The sequence below is a fragment of the Engystomops pustulosus genome, chromosome 2 (assembly GCF_040894005.1).
Source record: "Engystomops pustulosus chromosome 2, aEngPut4.maternal, whole genome shotgun sequence".
NCBI lineage: Eukaryota > Metazoa > Chordata > Amphibia > Anura > Leptodactylidae > Engystomops > Engystomops pustulosus.
This window is the reverse complement of record NC_092412.1, coordinates 31,723,375-31,748,746: the sequence shown is the minus strand read 5'-3', so window position 1 is coordinate 31,748,746 and position 25,372 is coordinate 31,723,375. Positions and strand designations below refer to the sequence as shown.

The window sequence follows — 25,372 nt, the reverse complement described above, 5'->3', positions numbered from 1 at the left end:
CTGAAAATGTCATTGACTAACTCCTGGAACATCGTTGGTGCATTACAGAGTCCAAAGGGTATAATCAGGTACTTGAAGTGTCCATCTTGAGTAATGAAGGCGGTCTTCCATTCATCTCCATCACAGATGCGGATGAGGTTATATGCCCCCTGCATCCAATTTGGTGAAAAACTTGGCATGACGTAGGCGATCAAACAGTTACGTAATCAGGGGTAGTGGGCAGCATTTTTTCACCATGACTTTAATGAGACTGCGGTAATCAATGAGCAGATGAAGAGAACCATCCTTCTTGGCCACGAATAAGAATTCCGCACCGGCAGGAGAAGAAGAATTGCGTATAAAGCCCTTTTGCAGGTTCTCCTTCATATAGGCGGACATGGCCCGGTTTAGGGAACAAACAGGGAATACACTCAACCCCGTGGAGGATATGTGCCCAGCATCAAGTCTATTGGGCAGTCATAGGGTGGGTGTGGAGTCTCTGCTTGCTTTTCTGAAAAGACATCAGCAAAGTATTTTTATGAAGCTGGGAGACCGGGTTGGTGGACACCGGCTTGGTGGACACTGAAGAGACCGTGATGGACACAGGATGAGGAACCACAAAAGAGCAAGACTAGCACTCTGGTCCCCAGCAAAGAACCTCACTGGTATGCCAGTTGAGCTCAGGAGCATGTCTTTTCAACCACTTAGGACATAGGACTGTCTCTCCTTATGCAAGACCCCACGTTGCAAGCATAGTAGCTCTGTGCGGTACTGGATCGGGTCAGAGAGAACATGCCCACTGACGGAAGCATTGACCACCGGCTTCTCTGGACGAACCATGGGGAAACAATGCTGGGAGACCAGGGCAGCATCCACAAAGTTCCCCGCAGAGCCGAGTCTAGGAAGGCTGAACCTTGGACCGGACCATAGCGAAGTAGGACTTGAACATTCAGACGGGGAGGTACTTTCTTCTCACCTAGAAGCTCTTCTCACAGGAACCCTAGATACGTGCATTTCCCGAATGCTGAGGAGGAACAGGACACATCTTAAGAAAGTGTTTTGGACTAGCACAATAGAGACATAGATTCTCCTGCCTTCGTTGGGAATGTAGACAGTCAAGCTCTCTCTAACAGCAACGGTTCCTCTGCCGTTCCTCAGAACGTTCAGTAAACTGGATATCAATCTGAGTGGCCAGAGAGATGCGACCACTCAGGGTAGACGGCAGGTCACGTGCAGACAGAGCGTCTTTAATTGTTCAGGAAAGTTCCTTTTTAAATGTTGCAACCAGGGCTGCTTCATTCCAGGTTAGCTCAGAAGCCAAGGTACAGAACTGAACAGCATAATCATCGACAGACGAGTCCCCTTGATGCAGGTTCAGCAGTGCGGTCTCAGCAGAAGATGCCTGTGCAGGTTCCTCAAAGACGGACCGGAACTCAACCAAGAAGGAGGTAATAGTAGCTGTGATCAGGTCTTTTTTGTCCCAGGGAGGAGTTGCCCCTGCCAGAGGAGGCTGATGATGAAAGCCACCTTAGATCGTTCCGTGATGAAATGTGCCGGCGTAAGTTCAATGTGCAGGTAGCAGTGGGTGATAAATCCCCTGCACAACTTGGGATCCCCATCATACTTAGATGGCATGGAGAATCTCAGCTGGGGTTCCGCAGATGGAATATGAACCAGAGTAGCAGGAGAAGCTCCAGGAACTTGATGCTGCTGCTCAGTAGTCATCAATTGCTTCAACATGGCGGAAGCTTGTCCAAGTTGCTGACCTTGTGCGGTAATCAGTTGGGACTGCTAGACAACGATGGTGGTAAGATCAGCCAAGTCAGGTAGCAGAATTCATATGGCGGCTGGATCTTACTGTCAGGATCAGTGGTAGTGGATCCTCTGTACCACCGCAGATGATGATGTAAGCCGACACCTGGGAGCGAGTCTAAGTGGCACCTGGTTTTCAACAAATCCCGGCGCAAAGTGAGTTGGACTTACTGCAGCGTGGTACCTCCAGGTTGCTCCACAGGAGCGCCTTTATTCACGGTGGAGACCAAGGCAAAGTACAGAATCATAAGACAGTCTCGTGGTCAGGCGGCACAGGATCGGGTCCGGAGCAGGGCAAAAGGTCAAGGCTGGCAGAAGAATAGCGGAGTCAATGGGAAATCAGCGGTTATATATAAAGCTTTCTCTAAGGCTATGAGACACAAAGATGGGTCACAGTAAGAGGCTGGCCATGTATAGGTTGTTAGATGGACATCACCAATTAGCAGTGCGCTGCCCCTTTAAGTTTGCACACGCTGGAGCGAAGAGATCGTTGTAGATTTCCTTTACGCTGTAACAGGAATGCTCTGTGGAAGACAGTGGATGCTTTGCAGTATGGCCTGAGGTAAGTTATTTCTATTTTCAACTTCACTTTGGGCCATTAATAGATTATCAAACCCAAATTACCCCTTTGATTATTTTTTACCTCCACTTTTTATTTATAAAAATAACTAGAGGTGACCGCCCCCATATATATATATATATCCAAAAGACTTTAACTTCTAATCTAGTGGATGGATTTTAATAAAACAAGTACCAAAATCATCTGGGGCAAGCCAACTCTCAAATGATGTAATGTACCTGGTGGCATGTCATCTGTAAGTATTTGATGCTAAAGTCTAACCTGGATGTGAAAACAGATTATTCAAGAGCAATTTATGTGCATATTATGTAAAAGAGACAATAGATCTCCAAAAACCATTTCCACAGCATCTTATATTTGATCATGTAGAGTACAATTCGAGTATCAGTATATTATTCTCTGGTGGGCTCCCGTCACAATGCAAAAAAGCCTCCTTATTATACCACCAAGACACCATCCGATTCCTTCTTAAATGAGAAGCGGATCATGAACCCCCTTCTTGTACAGGATCTGAGACTTGTTTTATAGTCAGATACAATGTTGTTCACTACTTTTATGCCTTTATCTCAGTAAACTCTTGAGCCGCCCCGTTTCTGGTGTCAGATCATGAATGGTTCCCTTGAGCATAATACATTCTATGAAACATCTGTACACAGCGTTATGTGTGATATCCAGGATATATTATATTGGATTCCGGTTGTAAATGAAGATACTTTAATGTATATTTCTATATTGAAATAATAAGGTATTTGCTTGGATAACTTTTATGTGTGAGTGATGTGTCTGAGGTAGACCTCCTATGGAGAGAGGAATGGGGGCACCTCCTGGTACGGATTCATATCTTCATGTCAACATCATATTAAGGAGGTCTGGGGTTTGTAGATTCTCCAACTTATCTCTTTTATAACAATGTAGACCTATAGTACATGGCGCCCTCCATCTGCACTCCCCAGTTAACATTGAAAGTTACCGGTTATGGCCATTTGAGCAATGTATAGAGATGAGCAGAACCAACGTTCTTATTTAGATGTGGATCTGGACTACATCTGAAATGTAAGGCCATAGATAGACAAGTACGAACCTGCTACCCCCAACATGAAAACCCCTTCGTACAAATATATCCAGAGTGTGGAATGCTGCCTTCCTTTTCTTCTGGTTTATGGGTAGTCATAAGCAGACCCAAACTACATCATCATCCGGTCTGTTTGGGATTAGATCAAGGGATAGAAGAATTGGAGTAAGCCTAGGCATACAGAAGATGTTTGGAACCATCTCCTTGCTAGGTTCCTTCAAAAACTGCGTGCAGCTATTCTTAAAATATTCTGTACTTTAAACAATGGGAAGTCAGACAAACAAAAAGTTTCAAAAATTAAAAAAAAAAATTAAAAAACTAAAAGTTCAAATCCATCTAGAACTGATATAAAAATAAACAAATAAACCATAAACAAGTAAAAAGTCCTGATCTATCAAAATATAAAAATGGTTATTCCTGGTATTGAAACCGTGAAGATATTGTACTTGTTCATTGGCTTTGATGCAGGGAAAATTGTCCAAAAAGTTCATTTAATTGAAAATGTAAATTTGCTGATGTGTTCTCAATAAGGATTGATGGATAATGGGAAATAGAACATCAGGTGGCCCACCGGACAAGTAAGAAGGACCGTACATGCTTAGAGAAATATAGTGATACTATTATACTATGAGTAGCCAGGAGATTTAGATTTCTTTTTTGAGACAAGGTATAACCGGCAATCAAATGCTGCGATCTTCTACAGCTTTGTATGAAACTAACAGGATCCCCTTTGACATTGTATGCAACTAATATAATCATATTGTGCACAATAGAAACCATAGAGGTCAATGTTATGTTCTACAAAGAATAAGATTTCAGTAAATTTTGTGAGGCACACATTGAGAGTTATATTAATACTCGGCCTAATGTAGCCAAACAGGCTTTTATTTCCGAGCTTAGACACAAAGAAAAGTAGCTAAAAGCTTTCAAAATAGAAAAGTAATTCATTGTGGCCTTCTAGACCTGAAGAAATTACAATGATTATTAAGCTAATAATAAAGTACTATGGCGTTCATATTACCTGGCGAGTGATGCGGGGGAGAACACATAAGAACCACTCCTTGTCCTTCCCGTACAGAGACTGCACTTCTTACACGACCGCTGAAGTTTCCAAGATCTACAAAGAAAATGGTATATATTATTATTGTATATAAGCAATATATACCCCGTAAGTGTAGAAAAGTATCAATAAATGATATCCAATTATTTTCAAAGGAGGCCAGCTGTTTCCTCAATAACTTTCCACCGAAAAAATGTACTCTGGGGTCCAAGAAGGTGTTTCGATTCGGTGGTGTCCAACTGGGGAAAGCTATTCCATTATAACTTACCTCAATACAGCTGGAAAGACCTGCACCTGTACTGTGTGTTCCTAAATTCTTAGTTTTCTTTAACAATAACTGAAGGAAAAAACTGAAGGCTAAAAAGAGATGTGAACTGTACCTGAAGGAAATCTGCCACTTCGAAAAATTAAAAAACACCTAGAAATACTCACCTTCTCTCTAATTTATCTTGATCCTGGCACTGTCCTCTGCTAGTCTCGACGTCCCGGGATTACTTAGAAAAATATACTTATAATTAGCCGTCTGGAGCGCGGAGACTTGATGTCCAGTGTTCCGGGCTTAGAGGGAGATGATGTCATACAAGAGGCGTGAATTTACACCTCTCGCGTGACGTCACCTCCCTATCCCATGCTCCCAGCATGGGAGAGAGAGGTGTGAGGGTGTGCATAATTAGCAGCCCGAAGTACTGGATATCCTGTCCCTGTGCTTCGACAGGCAAATTATAAATCTCTTTTGTAGGTGATCCTGGCATGTCAAGACTAGGGAAGGACTGCTTTTCCAAAGAGGTAGATTTCCTTTAAGGAAACTTGAATTATTGTAGAACCAGTTCTGCAGAAAGTCATCTTTCTAGTAGAAGCAGTACACGTTATTGTAGCTTTTCCCATTGTTGCGCCTCCAAACAATTGATTGGGAGTAGACATGAGTTGAAATAAACTGCAAAGTTCTGGTTTGTACCCAACTTTGCGGGTTCGGCTCAATCCTCCCCTGCGCAGTTAATGCCCACAATCGGTTAACTCAATTATATTACCCATTGCCACGTGCCGGCACAAACCTGCCGATGCAGCAAGGTGTTACCATTTTGGGGAAGATCATGGTTCGCATTGACGACAGGTCATGATGACAGCGGCTGATTTAAGTGCTGCTAGCGTCTTTGCCAGCGGCAATTAAACAGTACCCGAACCAGGAACCAGTTCATCACTAATTGAGAGTAACAGTGCCAAGAGCTCACAAATAGAGATGAGCGAGTATACTCGTCCGAGCTTGATGCTCGTTCGAGTATTAAGGTACTCGAAACGGCTCGTTGCTCGGACGAGTATTTCCCCTGCTCGAGATCGAGCATTTAATTAAAAAAACACAGTGAAGAACAATGAAGAATAGAATAAAAACAGTGAACACAGGATCATTTAAGTGAAAAACACAGTGCAGAACACAGTGCAGAATAGATTACAGATGTTCGGCACATCTGCTTACTTGTCGGGAGATACGCGCGGAACGGTGCGTACAAAATAGTATGTGAAGAACAATATATATGTGTGTAAAGAACACATTGCAGATGTTTACATACATCTGCAATGTCTTCTTCACACATATATATTGTTCTTCACATGCTATTTTGTACGCACCGTTCCGCGCGTATCTCCCGACAAGTAAGCAGATGTGCTGAACATCTGTAATCTATTCTTCATTGTGTTCTTTACTGTGTTTTTCACTTAAATGATCCTGTGTTCACTGTGTTCACTGTTTTTATTCTATTCTTCACTGTTCGGCACATCTGCTAACTTGTCGGAAGATACGCGCGGAACGGTGCGAACAAAATAGTATGTGAAGAACAATATATATATGTGTGAAGAACACATTGAAGAACACGGTGAGCAGGACAGAGACACCGGGGAGCAGCACAGAGACACCGGGGAGCAGCACAGAGACACCGGGGAGCGGCACGGAGACATCGGGCAGTGGCACGGAGACATCGGGCAGCGGCACGGAGCGGCACGGAGACATAGGGGCACGGAGACATAGGGGCACGGAGACATAGGGGCACGGAGACATAGGGGCACGGAGACATCGGGGCACGGAGACATTGGGGCACGGAGACATCGGGCAGCGGCACGGAGCGGCACGGAGACATAGGGGCACGGAGACATAGGGGCACGGAGACATCGGGCAGCGGCACGGAGCGGCACGGAGACATAGGGGCACGGAGACATAGGGGCACGGAGACATAGGGGCACGGAGACATAGGGGCACGGAGACATCGGGGCACGGAGACATCGGGGCACGGAGACATCGGGGCACGGAGAGATAGGGGCACGGAGACATCGGGCAGCGGCACGGAGCGGCACGGAGACATAGGGGCACGGAGACAAAGGGGCACGGAGACATAGGGGCACGGAGACATAGGGGCACGGAGACATCGGGGCACGGAGACATCGGGGCACGGAGACATCGGGGCACGGAGAGATAGGGGCACGGAGACATAGGGGCACGGAGACATCGGGGCACGGAGACATAGGGGCACGGAGACATAGGGGCACGGAGACATCGGGGCACGGAGACATCGGGGCACGGAGACATCGGGGCACGGAGAGATAGGGGCACGGAGACATTGGGGCACGGAGACATCGGGGCACGGAGGCATCGGGGCACGGAGACATCGGGCAGCGGCACGGAGCGGCACGGAGACATAGGGGCACGGAGACATCGGGGCACGGAGACATCGGGGCACGGAGACATCGGGGCACGGAGTGATAGGGGCACGGAGACATAGGGGCACGGAGACATCGGGGCACGGAGGCATCGGGGCACGGAGACATCGGGCAGCGGCACGGAGCGGCACGGAGACATAGGGGCACGGAGACATAGGGGCACGGAGACATCGGGGCACGGAGACATGGGGGCACGGAGACATAGGGGCACGGAGACATAGGGGCACGGAGACATAGGGGCACGGAGGCATCGGGGCACGGAGACATCGGGGCACGGAGACATCGGGGCACGGTGACATCGGGGCACGGAGACATCGGGGCACGGAGACATCGGGGCACGGAGACATAGGGGCACGGAGACATAGGGGCACGGAGACATCGGGGCACGGAGACATCGGGGCACGGAGACATCGGGGCACGGAGACATCGGGCAGCGGCACGGAGCGGCACGGAGACATAGGGGCACGGAGACATAGGGGCACGGAGACATCGGGGCACGGAGACATAGGGGCATGGAGACATCGGGCAGCGGCACGGAGCGGCACGGAGACATAGGGGCACGGAGACATAGGGGCACGGAGACATGGGGGCACGGAGACATGGGGGCACGGAGACATAGGGGCACGGAGACATAGGGGCACGGAGACATCGGGGCACGGAGGCATAGGGGCACGGAGACATCGGGGCATGGAGGCATTGGGGCACGGAGGCATCGGGGCACGGAGACATAGGGGCACGGAGACATAGGGGCACGGAGACATAGGGGCACGGAGGCATAGGGGCACGGAGACATAGGGGCACGGAGACATAGGGGCACGGAGACATCGGGGCACGGAGACATCGGGGAGACTTCAGTGGAAGAAGAGCAGCGGATCCCGGGACAGCGTATCTCCCGACAAGTAAGCAGATGTGCCGAACATCTGCAATCTATTCTTCACTGTGTTTTTCACTTAAATGATCCTGTGTTCACTGTGTTCACTGTTTTTATTCTATTCTTCACTGTTCTTCACATCTGCTAACTTGTCGGGAGATAATATACACGCGGAACAGTGAAGAATAGATTGCAGATGTTTGCATACATCTGCTAACTTATCAGAAGACATTCTTTTTCAATTAATTAACACATTTTATTCCCGAACCATGGTCCCTTTGAAAAATGCTTGAGTCTCCCATTGACTTCAATGGGGCTCGTTATTCGAGACGAGCACTCGAGCATCAGGAAAAGTTCGTCTCGAATAACGAGCACTCGAGCATTTTAGTGCTCGCTCATCTCTACTCACAAACTCTTCTAATCCAGTTGACAGCTAATCTTCCCAATTTCACTACACACATGCACGCTCAATTTGACCAAGAAAACCTAACTGTCAGACACCTCTAGTGTCGGGTTAACTTTTGTGAGAACAAGTGGCTATGGGGAATTTGTATTGGGACTTGTTTGCTACCAATAGAGTGAGACTTACAGTGACTTTGGATTGACATTCGTTTACATTGAGATTTGAGGCTACCCCTCCTATACGTGTTTATTGTTGTAATAAATGCTTTTTTGGTGGTATCATTTTGGAAGTAATGATTTTGTATGGGAGAATATTTTAATAAAAATTCACTAAAGATAATTCATTTAAATTTGAATGTAGATAAAGGGGGATCTTTATCAGGGCTTATAGTGATTATTTTCCCAAATCCGCCACCTTCACACCATTGGGTCGTGAAAGAGGGGGGGGGGGCGGCCGGTGAGGAGTGGGCTGGCTCGGGTCATTCCTGTTCCCGTGCCTGCGCATTGGCTGCAGCCAGGGGAATTTTCTACGCAGGACCCATCCGGATACATCAAGAGTTTAGCTATTCGGCTGTGCCAGAGCAGAGTTGGGGCTATTGTGATAAATAACCCCAGAAGAGTGTATACAATTGGATTTTGGAGTGTACACTGGACTGAGAGCTTATCGTTTCATCATTTATTACATCCTTTCTAGGTTTAGCCCAACATGATTTCTCCATTTAGTAGTTGGAATTCCAAATCCATTGATAGAGGCAAAAAGAGCTCTAACAACTACATAATAATATACATAAGAAGCAAAAACATTTTAATCTTATAAATAGGGCAAAAACGGAATCCAAGGGTGGACATTAATGATCAAATTTATAAAAAGTTATTCTTTGTATCTGAAGTTAATAGAACAGAAATACAATGTAAAACCTCACAACACATTTCAGATCATTTCTCCAATTTTAAAGGCAAAGTCGATTTATCCGGCGAGGATTGTTCTCAGCCCCATATTCACTATCAGCTATCTGTGTCATTTGAAGTTATCATATTGTAAAAAGATAACACCGTTGTAATGAGATTAAACTGCATAATCTTCCGAGCACGGTTTAGGAATCCTTATCGATACTATGGAGCGGCGAGGCTATTATGCGTTGATAAGAAAATGAATTAAGATACTTCTAGATGTGCAGAAAAACAGAACAATGTTGTGAGGGGTTAGAACCTATAGAAGAAGAAAAACAGGGCTTTCACTTGAGTTTTTTCTCCCTATTGTTCACAGAGATGTTTGATATACGAAATGTCCGTATTGAAGTCTAACAAGATCTGATTAATCAAATGGCTGCGTCTAAAGATAAGAAAAGCGCATCCGAGGAGCTACTTTTTCCAAGCAATATGTATAGAAGTATAGAAATAAATCTTCTTGTTATCAATCGGGTAGATCTAGATAGAAAAAAAAATCCCAATTTATGCTGTTAAAAAAACTGTTCAATGCATACGGTCATAGTACAGCCACATAGAACATAGGGACGTCATGAGGCCACATAGACTTCCAAATGGCTTTATATTACTAATGTATGTCTGAAATTCAACATTAAAGCCTAAGATCAAGCAAAAAACGTAAAAAAAAATAAAAAATTAATTGAATGTTGCGTTTTAAAGATATTTCACCCGAAAAAGTGAAGAATTTCTATGCGATACCCAAAGTGGCCAATCCTTATAAGAGAGAAGTTGGATACATCCACTTATAGTTCATTAGTTTGTCAACATCTTCCTGATGTCAAAGAAAAGGATGTTGGGCATGGTGAGTTTCAACATACCGGATCTTTTTTTTCTAAATAAGAGGTGGTCTAGATGATACTTCCCTTCTGTGTATGTAGAACACATACCGTATACACTGAAATTGTATGCCTATGGCAGGATCCGGAGGAAAAACAGTCTACCTATGGCTACCGAGTTACTTGGCCAACTTTAGAGGTGTCTGGCTGGGGTTTATTCCTCTTTTCTGATTTAGCACACATCCACAATGAATTTCCGTGTCTGTAGCAGAATCTGGAGAAATAGCTACAATGGGGGTCATTTACTAAGGGGCCGAATCGCTCTTTTTCGACGGGTTTCCCGAAAATTACCGGTTTGCGCCGGTATGCATTAATGCGACGGATATCGGGGGCATGGCTGTTGGAAAGACCTGACGGATTTGGAAAAACCGCTGTATTTAAAAAAAAAAAAAAATGCTTACCTGCACCCAGGATAGGTTGGTGAACTCCGGTGGACCTCGGTGCAGTAGCGACACATGGTGGACATCGGGCGCACTACCTTAGTGAATCGCCGGAAGACCTGAATCCTCGACGGAGACACCCCGCTGGATCGCGACAGGACTGGGTAAGTAAATCTGCCCCAGTATGTCTACCTATGGTTTTCAAGGGTATCTGATCAGCTTTATTGCCTGTGGCTTATTCCCCTTTTCTTATTTAGGACACATGTACCATAATAGTTCATGACTACGGTAGGTAACATCAGGAGATCTAGTGGTCTTCCAATTGTCATGTATTTTTCCAACTTTAGAGTCTTGTTTATTTGATAGAGGTTGTCTAGCTGTGGTTGACTCCCCTATTTTGCTTGAGAATACATGCACATCCTTCTTAGATGACCATATGCTATTATGGCATTTTTGGGGCAAGTGTTTAAATTACCGGTTCATATGGTATCTGGCCACCCTATCTCATTATTATTATTATTATTATTATTATTATTATTATTATTATTATTATTATCATTGAATAACTGGTCCTTCTTGGTTTATTTTAATGGAGAACATATGGCTAACTTGTTACATCTATTGCGAGTTTGGTTACATTTTTCCGCCTGAACGCTTAGCGGACAGGAGAGCACTAGTAGAGACACACTACTGGGTGGTTTCTGAAGTAAGGTTTTCACACATATTGTGCAAAGAACAGGATCAGTGATACCCATCGTCTTCATCACAGTCACTTTGCTTTTGGGTTGAGTTGAGAGTAGAAAATGGATGGATAACTTGGGTCGTCTATGGTAGTAATGGGATCCATTGTAATATCTATGACTATCTAAACTCTATTCCTTTGTTTATATGACTATCTAAAAGTAGATTTGGCTAAATATCTAATTTCTGGAGGTATCTATCCTGAGTTGGGTTACTCTTTATTGTAGTTAAACATTTGATGTTCTTTCAAGTTTGCTATGATGAAATTATTGAAGATCAAGAACAGGTAAATAGCATAGTAAGGAATTTAAGCCAATTTTTAGAAGTCTATAAAGGTGGCCATACTATACAATTAGATCTGCTGAACTTTTATACATTCAGATCTGTCAACAGATGATAATAAAGGAAAAAATGGTCGGCCATTTTGAATTTTAACAGCTTGATCCCTTGTATTCATGCTGATAGAACCGTCTGACAGCAATTTTCTCTTTCCTTTCCAGTATGGGTAGTAAGTATGAACTTTTTAGATCATTGGCTGTATTTATCTTATTCTATAGTGGTTTCCCTACTCTTTTTTTTGGGAAAAACAACAAAAAAAGAGTCAACCATTTTGAATTTCAAGATGTCTGTTCCTTTGTGCCTTTTTTTCTGTGTTCCTTACTCCTCCTAGTGCTTACGCCTAGACCCATTGTGAACTCATCTACAATGACCTGAATTGGTGGTAACATAATTTAGGGGGAATCATGAAGAACAACTATAGGCCAAACAAGGATTTATTCAGTATTTATTTATTTTTTACAGTTTAGAAAATTTAGTAATTCTGCTCCATTGGGGGCAGAAAAAAAAAATCACAATATACTTAATAAAGTGGCATATTCTATTTAATTTTTCCCTTATCAGACCCTGTATAATTTCCTTTAACAAGTCTCCTCCAGTCTGCTGTATCTGAGAGTTAATAATGGTAGGTAGAAATTAAAATACATAGAGACGGACCTGGAAGAACAATAGTCTTAATCAGAACATTGGATTCATGACTCATTGCTGCAGCTTTTAATCCATTCCCTGATTAATCTCCTCAGGAGGTACCAACCTAATGACCCGTTATCCAAGGCTCTTACCGGGGCGCCATGAATGCTATTTTATTACGTAACTTTGCATATTAATCTTTCCTGACTCCTACTCACTTTTATATCTCTCTGTAATCCGACATAATATTATAACTCCTAATGACTCCTCTATCAGGAAAGACGCGCCATTTCTTATTGGAGAGACCTGGGATTCATTATCTGAATCACAAACACCAAAGGACAGAGACATTTTGGATAATATAATGTGGTGTCTGCTTAATGGGGACCTGTCAGGGCTATTAGGGACAGTAAACCACCTGCTTGTCCTCATGGATTACCAAATCACCCTACTAGTGGGCTATCCAGTCTATATTACAAATATATACCAACCGAGGTCCTCAACAAGTGCAATCCCAGATGGCAGAGGAAGCCTCAGGTACTGTACATGCGCCGACCAATAGACCCTAAAGATAATCTGCCCAATAAGAACCACCAAATCTATCGGGAGGTTCTGGCCTCATGATACATCTGATGCGCTATGCCAATGGGCTATTTTTACGCCAGGTCGCGTAGAATTGCACCATAGTCTGTGCCTGAATGAGTTGTGTTTTCCTGCCCCGCGCCGACCCACTCCTCCCCTGACTGTGCTGTAATGGGGGAAATAGGCACAAGTTTCGGGACTTGTACAACAGATTTCAGGTGTACAAACCCAAACAAATGTGTTTGTTATAGGGCATTTCCATGGTCCCTTCTGCTACTGTTGTCCCAAACCATGGAAATTCCAGAAGTTGACCCATAATTGATTAGAAATGTATTCGCTATTTGTGAATTATGCTGTCTACATTAAAAAAACCAGTATAACCAATAACCAATATATGGGTCCTCAGCAAGTGCGATCCCAGATGGCAGAGGAAGCCTCAGGTACTGTACATGCGCTGACCAGCAGACCCTAAAGATAAAGGGGCAGATTTACTTACCCGGTCCGTTCGCGATCCAGCGTCACGTTCTCTGCGGTGGATTCGGGTCCGGCCGGGATTCATGGGCAGTTCTTCCGCCGTCCACCAGGTGGCACTGCTGCGCTGAAGAGCATCGGAACGCACTCAAGTTCACCGGCCTATTCCTAGTGAAGGTAAGTGCAAGCTCCGCAACACTTTTTTTGTTTTAAATGCGGCGTTTTTTCCGAATCCGTCGGGTTTTCGTTTGGCCACGCCCTCCGATTTCCGTCACGTGCATGCCGGCGCCTATGCGCCACAATCTGATCGTGTGCGCCAAAATCTCGGGGCAATTCAGGGGAAATCGGCGCAAATTGGAAATATTCGGGTAACACGTCGGGAAAATGCAAATCGGGCCCTTAGTAAATGACCCCCAAAATGCTCAATAAGAATCGCCAATGGGCTACTTCTATGACAGGTCTGACCTTGCATAGAATTGCACCACAGTCTGTGTTTGAATGAGTTGTGTTTTCCTGCCCCCGCTGACCCACTCCTCCCCTGACCGTGCCGTAATCGTGGAAGTTTCGGGACTTGTACAATAGATTTCAAGTGTACAAGCCCAAATTTTTTATAGGACACTTCCATGGTCCTTTCTGCGACTGTTGTCCCAAACCATGGAAGTTCCAGAAGTTGACCCATAATTGATCAGAAACATATCCGTTACCTGTGAATTATGATAGAATGATAGGATATAAAGGTACAGTAAGGGATATGTGGATACAGTTTAGAGACCCCTATTATGGATCCATACAACAAAAATTCACAAAACAAGCATTTTCAAAAAAAATTCGACACTTGAGATTCACTCTCCACATTAGACGACACAAGAGACACAAGGATATAAGACGATCTGATCAGTAAATACAAAGTTAACCATGGACATCGAGATATAATGGGATATCAGCCAGAGAGCTATCCACATCAGATGCGGATCTCAGAGACGGGGAGACATGGTTGTTTTATGCAAATCCAGGGAATCCTTATTAGCATATAAATGAGACAGGTCCCATGGACAACTAACTGGTTCATTGATGCTGATACATTATGCAAGAACCATATTTGACCCTCCCCCACCCACCGACCCATCATTAAACAGGTCTCACTTCTTTATACGGTAATGTCATGGGCAAGACTATTGTTCTCACTAGCGGTTGGAGCATATCCGAAATTTTAGTTATCATTGACGCAGAATGTTACTAAGTTCTGGATTGTTTGTTGAGCATCTTCCTTATTCCTGGGACCCAATTCAAAATTTGTAACAGGCTGCCCCCTCCTGCCATGTGTACCATACTAGGGACCTGTATTAATATTAATGAGCTTTAGGAAGCTTTAGAACACAAGACCCAGGTGCAACTTTCCAACCTCTACCTGTGCATGTGTTTGCTGATGTTCCTCTATGGCGGATGCAAGGGAAAAAGAAAAGTCACAGGAAAATATGTTTACTTTGTAATGTATTCATTTGTATTCATAACTGTGTAGTATAATCTGCTCAGCTCCTCCTGATCTATAACATACTACCTGGCGTTAGGACACTATATACAACCTGTTCAGCTCCTCTTGCTCTATAACATGCTGCCTACAGATAGGACACTATATACAACCTGTTCAGCTCCTCCTGTTTTATAACATGCTGTCTGCAGATAGGACACTTGGTACAATCTGCTCAGCTCCTCCTGCTCTATAACATACTACCTGGCGTTAGGACACTATATACAACCTGTTCAGCTCCTCTTGCTCTATAACATGCTGCCTACAGATAGGACACTATATACAACCTGTTCAGCTCCTCCTGTTTTATAACATGCTGTCTGCAGATAGGACACTTGGTACAATCTGCTCAGCTCCTCCTGCTCTATAACATACTACCTGGCGTTAGGACACTATATACAACCTGTTCAGCTCCTCTTGCTCTATAACATGCTGCCTACAGATAGGACACTATATACAACCTGTTCAGCTCCTCCTGTTTTATAACATGCTGTCTGCAGATAGGACACTGGGTACAATCTGCTCAGCTCCTTCTGCTCTATAACATTCTGCCTACAGATTGGACATATTGGGGCACATTTACTAAGGGTCCGAATCAGGTTTTTTTCCGCGTGGTTTTCCGAATGTTACCGTCTAGCATCAAATTGCCCCAGGTTTTTGGCGCACGCGATCGGATTATGTCGTATCAGCGCCGGCTTGCATGCGACGAAAAACGGGGGGGGGGGGTTGTTGGTTGGTTTGGCCGTCAGAAAACCCAATGGATTTGGAAAAATTGCGCTATTTAAAAAAAAAAAAAAGTGTCGCTTGACACGCACTTACATGCACCATGAATAGGTTGGTGAACTCCGGCAGACCTCGGCGCAGCAGCAACACCTGGTGGAAATCGGGCGCACGACCATAGTGAATCCCCGGAAGACCTGAATCCTCGTTGGAGAATGCACCACTGGATTGCGACAGGACCGGGTAAGTAAATCTGCCCCAATGTGCAATCTTCTTTGCCTCTCCTGCTCTATAGCATACTGTATGGAGATAGGACACTATATACAACCTGTTCAGCTCCTCCTGCTCTATAACATGCTGCCTGCAGATTGGACACTGTGTACGATCTGCTCAGCTCCTCCTGCTCTATAACATGCTGCCTGCAGATAGGACACTTTGTACAATCTGCTCAGCGCCTCCTGCTCTATAACATGCTGCCTGCAGATTGGACACTGTGTACGATCTGCTCAGCTCCTCCTGCTCTATAACATTCTGCCTGCAGATAGGACACTATATATGATCTGTCAGCTCCTCTTGCACTATAACATGCTGCCTGCAGATTGGACGCTGTGTACAATTTTTCTCAGTTTCTCCTGCTCTATAACATGCTGCCTGCAGATTGGACGCTGTGTACAATTTTTCTCAGTTTCTCCTGCTCTATAACATGTAACCTAAACTTTGTCCTCCATCAGCAGTGTGACAGGTTTTATAATGACATAATGGGGTTACCTCAGCTGATGACACATTATGCCAAATGACACATTTGACTCTGTCACCTTCATCTAATCAGCCCTAGAAAGGAGGACGGGAACTGACATTGCTTTGGCTGAAGCCCCTGACAGCTTGATTATGATCACCCGAACGAGGCAGGGAACCTACATCAGCCCATATATTAATTCAGGGACATTGCTTCTTCCAGTTATTGAGCCGGAGTCCCAGCTGCTTGTTATGGTACGGTTATAACCTAATGTACAGGTTCTGACTTGTAGGGACCATTGTGCACCTGGATACGTACAGATGGAATATGGTTCATTGAGCCTTTTGTCATGACCTACAAAACTAGCATGATGTAGAGTAATGTGCCGGAGTCATGATGCTCATTCATACATCGGGATGGAGATATCCAAAGGCAAAGATTCATAGGACACGTGCATGAATGCTTTACTCATCATGAGTCCGTCTGTATAGTAGACACATCATTGCTGCCCATTACCTGCTGTCATCCACTTACTGAAACATGACTTAGTATTGTCTTCCATACTCTATCCTACAGTATCAGCCATCAAATTGAATAACTCGTAAGAGAATAACAACATTAGGAGTTGAGATACATGGTATCACATCAGCCTGGAGTGACCATCAGTTGACCTCATCATGAGTGAGAAACGCTCCAACGAAAGGCTGGACCTCATGGTTGTCTATGGTTATCTGCTCTACCAAAGGTGGCATTAGATGTTGCAAATGCTACATCCTACATCCAACATTTTTTATCCTCCTTTTTTATTCCCATGGGAAGCGGGTAGATTCAGCAAGTACAGTACAAAGATAAGGATATGTGGAGATAGCGTTGGATAGTGTTGGTTTCAATCCGGGGGCCCACTAATCATTATCTCCCCAGAAAATATACTCTAGCAGCCTTCAAATTGTGTTGTTTTCTGATGGATCTCTGGGGTTCACAGTATTGGGTTGAGACAGGGCCCACCGGAGGATCATCTGATACCCGGGTGGTCTAGTCCCACGCTGTGTGGAGACAATTATCCAAACAGGTCTAGGACTAGAGGATCTCCAACAACTCACAGAAAACGCATCAATGAACACTGTCCAATAATACAGAACATACAAAAGTTTTCATGAAACATTGATCCATTTTACTTCATAATACACGATCAGACATGTCTGATGAAGGGGGCGTGTCCCCCGAAACATCACTTCATGTGGCTTACATTGTCTTGGTCATTGTCTGGAGGGATGTGAGTCTCTGCTCGAGGTCAAATTCCATGAGTGTATCTACTGATGATACTATGTTTAGCGACTGACTTCTATCGAATATTGCTACACTCATGAGAATGTGATTTGCAAGCTATACTATTTACATATCATGAAGAAACGATTCTATGACACTAAGAAGAATGAACTGTTTTTGTGTATTATGAAGTAAAATGGATTAATGTTTCATGAAAACTTTTCTATGGTCTGTATTATTGGACACTGATCATTGATGGGTTCAGCAAGCCCACCATAAGGTCAACAGCCCATTACCGGTATGAAACTGCTTGTACCGTAGGAAAAGTAGCTACTATCAAACTTTGTGGAAATGTCTTTGGAGGTACTTATCTCACCTTGGGAGGGTAGATAAAGCTGTCTAGTGCCACCTATAGGTAACAACCGTGTGAGTTACTTGTTAGATTTACCAATACTGTATAATACAGAAGTTGGGTGAAGCAAAGTTAGACTAGACAAAAGGTTGTCCCTTCAGAGATATTTTTGAAATATCCACAGTATATGTCACAAAATACAGATGTTGGTCCTGCCTATAGGACCTGTCATGTTAGAACTTAGGTCAAGGGGGGAGTAACAATTTAGCAAAGTCTTCTTACTCTTCCAATTTTGGCTCTCCATTGACTTCAAAAGAGAACACCCAGTCAACCTGACCCCCTACTCTGATCAGGTAGGATGGAGATCACTAGACCTCTGTTTTTGTGATAGGTGAGGCTTCCAGAAGTGTTATCCACACCTATTAGGTATTTATAAGATATGTCTTAACACCTAAAGTCGGAACATGTAACCAAATGTATAGTATTACATACAGTACATATTATAGTGGTGGATTTTTGGAGATCTCATCAAGTTTACAACACGTTTTTGGCACAATGTTTACACAAAATATTTAATTCTAGGCCATGCCCCTTTCTAACTTAAACTACTCCCCCTTCTGTAGTCTTCTTTTTTGTTAAAAAAAAAATGGAAAATGTATCTAAAATGATTTGATTTTGGTGGAAATTTCAAAACCGTTCTGCGCCAACATCTCCCTTCATCAAAGTTCTGAATGGAAATGGATCTTCTAAACTCTCGCTCTCCTTCTCCCAGTTACTTACACTCTGTTAAGGCTATATTCACACTGCCGTTGCCCGCCCGTACCGTACCGTAGCGGGCAACGGCAGTGCACGGGGAGAGGAGGAGGAGGTGAGCGCAGCTCACCCCCGCCCCTCTCCATAGGAAGTTATGGCGCACGGCGCCGTACTACGAGTAAAGATAGGAAAGGTCCTATCTTTTTCCCGGGTACGGAGCGGTACGGTGCCGCACGTGCTCCCGTAGGGCGTCGTGCGCCCATTGCCATCTATGGAGGATGTATATCGGCCGTATATACGTCCCCCATACGGCAGTGTGAATGCAGCCTAAGTCTTATTAGACCTCAATGTTTTTGTTTTTATCTGCTCCTTTTAGGTTTTTATTACATTCTACTTCTTAAGGTACTTCACTTTTGGATTTTTGTTACTACATGGTTACGTTGGGTGGTCATAGTGTAGACTACGTCTTGACACAACTTCTATTTCCATCTACTTCCACAACTGAGAAAGTCTCTGACCCGATCGTACTATGAAAAGGTTTTATTTTGAGCGAGGAAACATTAAGCTATTGAATCCTCTGCCAGGACTTCTCTTCTCAGTCTCACTGGCGGATATGAAAGGATGACTTTCTGTGACTTTTTTTTTCATTCCTTTACCCGCTCTCTTTCATGAATAGAATTGACAGGCCGAACCATCAAACTGGGAACTTCATTGCTTCTCTCCTCCTGTGATTTTAAAGCGTATCGGCGCCGAGCCCTCCCATTCCTTAAAGAGTGATGCTATCTGGCGCTGTCAAATGAGAATCAAAAACATAAAACAAAATTTTTCGTCCTGCTGTTCCAGGTAAACAGACAGAGTTAAGGTCTGCCTTGAGCTTTCCATTCGAAACATCAACACCTTCTATTTTTATCATTGAATAAATGTCGCCAGGGGGTTTTCAGTGTTTTACAAGCATTATCCCCGCTATCCGGTATGGTTTTGCAAATAACAGTGGACAGCCTGTCATTCATAGTCTAGATTTCATCAAAGTAAACACACGTACAAGCAGAATATTCTAGTATCGTATTTCTTCTGCCTGTCAGAAGGACTGAGTCTCTTCCGTAGGGAAGAAGTTTTATAGCGCTGAACTGTATATAGGGCACAGATGGCAATGGGGAGTCAACATCCATTGAAACCTGGAACCAGAAACATAAGGAAGGTAAAAATTTACACTGAAATTAAAGGGGTTGTCCTAGAGTTGTGAAAAATAAATAAAGGTGGCCGGAGGAGCTGCTTAAAAAAATAAAGATCTACTTACCTTCCGGCGCCCTCTGGTCTCCCACACTGCTGTCGCTCCGGTCCGGGCGGCATGTAAACAAACATGGCCACTGGAGCAGTGCTGGATTCAGCTTCTAGCCGAACCCTACAACCTTCCGGCCCCCATACACAATGCTGTGAATAGGGACGGATAGGCGTGGCTGAATCCAGCACTGCTCTGGTGGTCACGCGGGACACGGGAGGGCACCGGAAGGTAAGTAGATCTTTATTTTTTTAAGAAGCCCCCCCCCCCTCTCCCCGGCCACCTTTAGTTTTTTTTTCACAACTCTCAGACAACCCCTTTAACTTCTTGAGCCAATCAGTTTAGAGCTTTATAATTATTATTAAAGAGGGACTGAAGCTGTATCTTACACTGTGTCTTGTGTCACAGGCATATAAAGATTTGTAGGCTATTTTGCTATTTTGACACCATATCTGGAGGAGAGGAACGAGGAGAAACTAAAATCTAGATGTCCAACTATACAAACTGTGTGAATATGTACTACATATATATATATATATATATATATATATATATATATATATATAGAGAGAGAGAGAGAGAGAGAGAGAGAGAGAGCAACATCTCCTAGAAGTGGTTCTTGCCTTTGCATCCTACACCTATCATGAGAACAAAGGAACAAAAGTCAAAAGAAATGGTTTATAAGGCACAAAATCCCAAATACAAAGGGATAGTCTTAGAACAATAGCCAAATATTGGAAATCCAGCAGAGGTTTGTCCATCACAGCAGGTTAACTGTTGCTGGACCAGAGCGGAGTTGCATAGGAACTATGCAATTAGTCTCAATATAGCAAGCAACAAAAAGCACAGTTCACGCTAGGAATGTCAAGCAAAACACAAAGAGAAACTATATACATCCTAAGCCGCATTCATAGGAAGATGCAGGAAGATGCTGGCACATCTGCTTTAGTTCAAGACCAATTTACAGGAGAACTTAAATTACATCAGTTCAGAACGATTCGATTCGGAACTGAATCTCAACCAAATCTTTTGATGGTTCTACAAACCTTGGATGATTGCAATAAACAATGAAAGAAAATGTGTAAGTATTTGATTCTAATAAGCAAAAATCATGTTGTAGATGCATTCCCTTAATATGTGGATCCATGACATGTGAAAAACTGGCTGACTGCATTGATTTATTCTCCAAAGTGCTAAATGAAACCCTGTGAAAATAACACACAAAAGATCTATCTCGAGCACAGGAAGAAGCCAAGTTCCTTCTGATGAGTTAAAGAAGAGTGTGAATTATGTGCTGTTTTTGAATGTTTCGCTTTGCTGTGTGCATGAACTTTGCTTCTTTTTCCTTACCCTTCCCTGTTAAATTAGACCTCTTCAAAAGAAAAGTGTACTCCACAGAGCGCACAGCTCCGACAGAAGTGCCTACACTTCATAATGGAATAACATTAGTAATGGTATAAAAGAAAAAAAAAAACTCTAAAAGGAAATAAAATGTAAAAGAACCCAGAGCTTTGTCGGTATGTGTAATATTAGAGCACAAAGTTTTACGTCAATGGAAATCTTGCTGGATAATGAAAAGACAAAGGGATAAGGGAATACAGGCAGTCCCCGGGTTATGTACAAGATAGGGTCTGGAGGTTTGTTCTTAAGTTGAATTTGTATGTAAGTCGAAACTGTATATTTTATCATTGTAGATCCAGACAAAAAAAACTATGGCCCCAGTGACAATTGGAGTTTAATCATTTTTTGCTGTAATGGGACCAAGGATTATCAATAAAGCTTCATTACAGACACCTTACAGCTGATCATTGCAATCTGGGACTATAGTAAAGCATTCAGAGAGCTTCACCAGAGGTCAGAGGGGTCTGTCTGTAACTATGGGTTGTCTGTAAGTCGGGTGTCCTTAAGTAGGGGACCGCCTGTACATATATAAAGCTGCTATGGGGTCCTAGGGTTCTACGGGGGTTACTTTTGCTTCTCAATAAGAGTAACAGTATATTTTCTCCTACATCTATAACATACTGCTAGCAAACATAAAGGGTGAGGCATAAAAAAAGGACTGTAACCAGCATGAAGTATGGAACTTTTCGATGTTTTAATGTTGTACAAACTTTGATTATATGAAAATTGTCAATAAAAAATATATTACAAAACAAAAAAACAACATAAAAGGGTGAGGCAATGGCCTAAGGCTTATAGGACGGTTTAATGACCGATGTGAAAAAAAGATTTGTGCGTTATGTCTTAAATTTGGATCTCTTTGCTATAATTATCTATAATTGGTTATTATGTTTAATCCCAATCTATACAGTAACTACCAATATAAGCCTGGTTATCTAAGCCTTGATATTTGTCATAAATACTAGATCTGTGAGGCTACAAAATCTGCCTGTAACATCGCCAGTTCAAATTTCCACAATCTTCCCTTCTCCTCTCTGTCTCGCCCAGCTCCCTAGTAGCTTATTGTGGTGATGAAGAATAGTACAGTCAAACCTTATCAGGAACTAAAGAACATCAGTTATAATGCTCAGGCAACTTCCTGGTGAGGTGCCTGAGCATTATGGCTTGTAGACTACATTTTACTTTGCTGTTTTGTCTTTACTGTCTTCTGATTTTTGTGTTCCTGACCCTGATTGGGTCAACTTGTGCCTAGGGTTCAGCCACCTGTTTCGGTCTACAACTATTCTTGCCTAACTCCCTGTTGCTAGGAACCAGCACCTGCTGGTCCCTTGGACCAACTATAACTACAACAAGGTCTAGGTCTTTCTGATCCTGCCTTTGGTGGAAACAAACTGGACACTTACATAATGTTCTTGAAATTAGTGAAAAAGCAAACTGGTGGGTCCACAACCTACTTTCACTACTTTTGAGCTACAATACCATAGCACAACTACTGGATGCAACCTCAGTGTATAAACCTCACAAATAGCACAGGCTTTTGTTCCGAAAATAGCACCACACCTCTTCATTAGTTGTCTACCACATATTGGTTATGGTACAGTATTATAAATGAGGTTTATCTACAATATCACAATACCTGCATATAGATGTGCTGCTTTTGGTGGAACGTGGCCATGTCTAAACCTAAAATTAATAAAGACTCACTAATGCCCTATCAGATATAAAAATCAAATTTCATATTAAAAAAGTGAAAATCACCATAAGACCCTATATATTGGGTATCACTTGTACTCCACTCGAAATCTGAGCAGGTGCCTATAAATATAGGTTTTGTCGATTTTCATAAAAATGTGAAAAATTGCACCCACAATTCTAAGCCCCATAACATCCTAGAGAAATGAGAAGATGCATAAAAAGCCTTGTCAACACAAAGCGGACATTTGGGGAATGTTATTTATGATTTTATTTGGGTGCTATGACTGTCGGCAGAAAATTTAGAGCTTTGAAAATTGAGAATTTTTCAAAATTTGTGCCAAATTTCTATTTTTTCATAATTAAACTCCTAAGATGCCATCCAAATTTTTCCACTTATTTGAAGTACATTGAGTGACATGCGGCAGATTTATAAAATCGGGATGGGTGTCAGCAGCAATTTTATTATTGGAGTGTGAGAACTGTCTAGGGTAGGATTTCTACTCAATTTGAAATCTGAGTGGAAGGTGAGATCAAGATTGAGTGAGCTAAATTAGTTAACCCCGTGCAGTTGCACCCCAAGTCATGTGATGAGGCAATGCGTCTCAATAGCGCGTGACAATATGCACACATACATATATAGATTAGAACTATGGTAAATTAGAGTTTAAGAATATTTTAGAATAATTTGAGTTCTAAACCCCCCCCTCCCTCCGTCCTATGGAGATTATCTCACAGCAAATTCACTAATTTGCATTTGAGTTGTGCGAGCTGCTTAATATATGGATTGTAAATATAACAAGCTCATATGGTTTCAAAGAAAGTCGAGAACAAAATCTGCATTGTCATCCTCATACTTGGTTTAATTGCACCCTACATGCATTTTCTATTACTAATGTGTCTAAAATTCTGCTAATTGGCCTTACTTTACATAAGAGGAGGAACATGAAAAAGATCTTCAAAGTTTCCAACTATTTATTTAATCTGCCGTATCAAAGGCAACTAAACTTCACTGGTGTCACTAGATTACTGAAGAGGAAACTACTTAACCGTCCTTAGTTGTGAAAAACAGTAATTGCTACCGGTAGAGGCCATTGTCACATTAATTGAAATCATCTATACAGAAGAGTTTCTGCTCCATTCCAGGAATCGAGAGCATCGCTACCATCACTTTCATATTTTTGGCAAATTAAAGAGGGTAATTTTATAGAGGTCATGAAGTAAAATAGAGACTCTATTGAGGGCATCATGAAAAAATGGGGGCAATATTGAAGGGGTCATTAAAAGAAGTAGGGGCACTATTTAATGAGTCATTAAGAGGTATGGGGGGCGCTATTGAATTGGTAATTAAAAGGCATTGGGGCAATATTTAATTGGTCATTAAGAGGTAAGAGGTAATTATTCAATGGGTCCTTAAGATGTATGGGGGTACTATTGAATGGATCATTCAGAGGTTTGAGGGTACTAGTGAATAGGTCGTTAAGTGGTACAGGGGTACTACTAAATGATGCAAATTGTTTTCTCCAGCTCGAATCCACCAATATTCAGACGGTGTTGTAGTGAAATAAGTTCTTTATTTAGATTATATTAAAAGCAGGCATGACTAAGGACGCAACAAGCGTCTGAAACGCGTTGGATTTTCATGTTGTATTTGCCTGCTTTTAATATGATCTAAATAAAGAACTTATTTCACTACAACACCGTCTGAATATTGGTGGATTTGAGCTGGAGAAAACAATTTGCATCATATAGCTACCACGCCAAGGCGAGGCGATTTCCGTGCTCTCCACCATTTGACGGACTCACGCGGTAAGAAGCTGAGATCACTTGCATCAATTTGTACTACTAAATGGTATGGGGGCACTATTTAATGGGTCATTAAGAGGTATGGGGCATTATTAAATGCATCATTAAGAGGGCCCTATTGAATGGGTCATTAAGAGGTATGGGGCACTATTGAATGGGTGGTTAAGAGGTATGGGGCACTATTGAATGGGTGGTTAAGAGGTATGGGGCACTATTGAATGGGTGGTTAAGAGGTATGGGGGACACTTGAATGCATCATTAAGAGGACAGAATTCAATCGGTCATTAAGAGATATGGGGCACTATTGCATGGGTCATTAAGAGGTATGGGGCACTATTGCATGGATCATTTAGAGGTATCGGACACTAATGAATGGGTCATTAAGAGGTATGGG

General features: G+C 43.0%; 1 protein-coding gene across 2 annotated transcripts in view; it reads right to left on the bottom strand.

Moving 5' to 3' along the window:
• Positions 1-25,372, bottom strand: part of CNTN5 (contactin 5) — an 860,183-nt gene that overhangs the window by 222,334 nt on the left and 612,477 nt on the right. For both annotated transcript variants that reach the window (XM_072134178.1, XM_072134179.1), the window contains one exon: positions 4,465-4,560. In XM_072134178.1, coding sequence (XP_071990279.1) covers positions 4,465-4,560 — 96 coding nt within the window. The remainder of the gene's footprint in view (positions 1-4,464; positions 4,561-25,372) is intronic.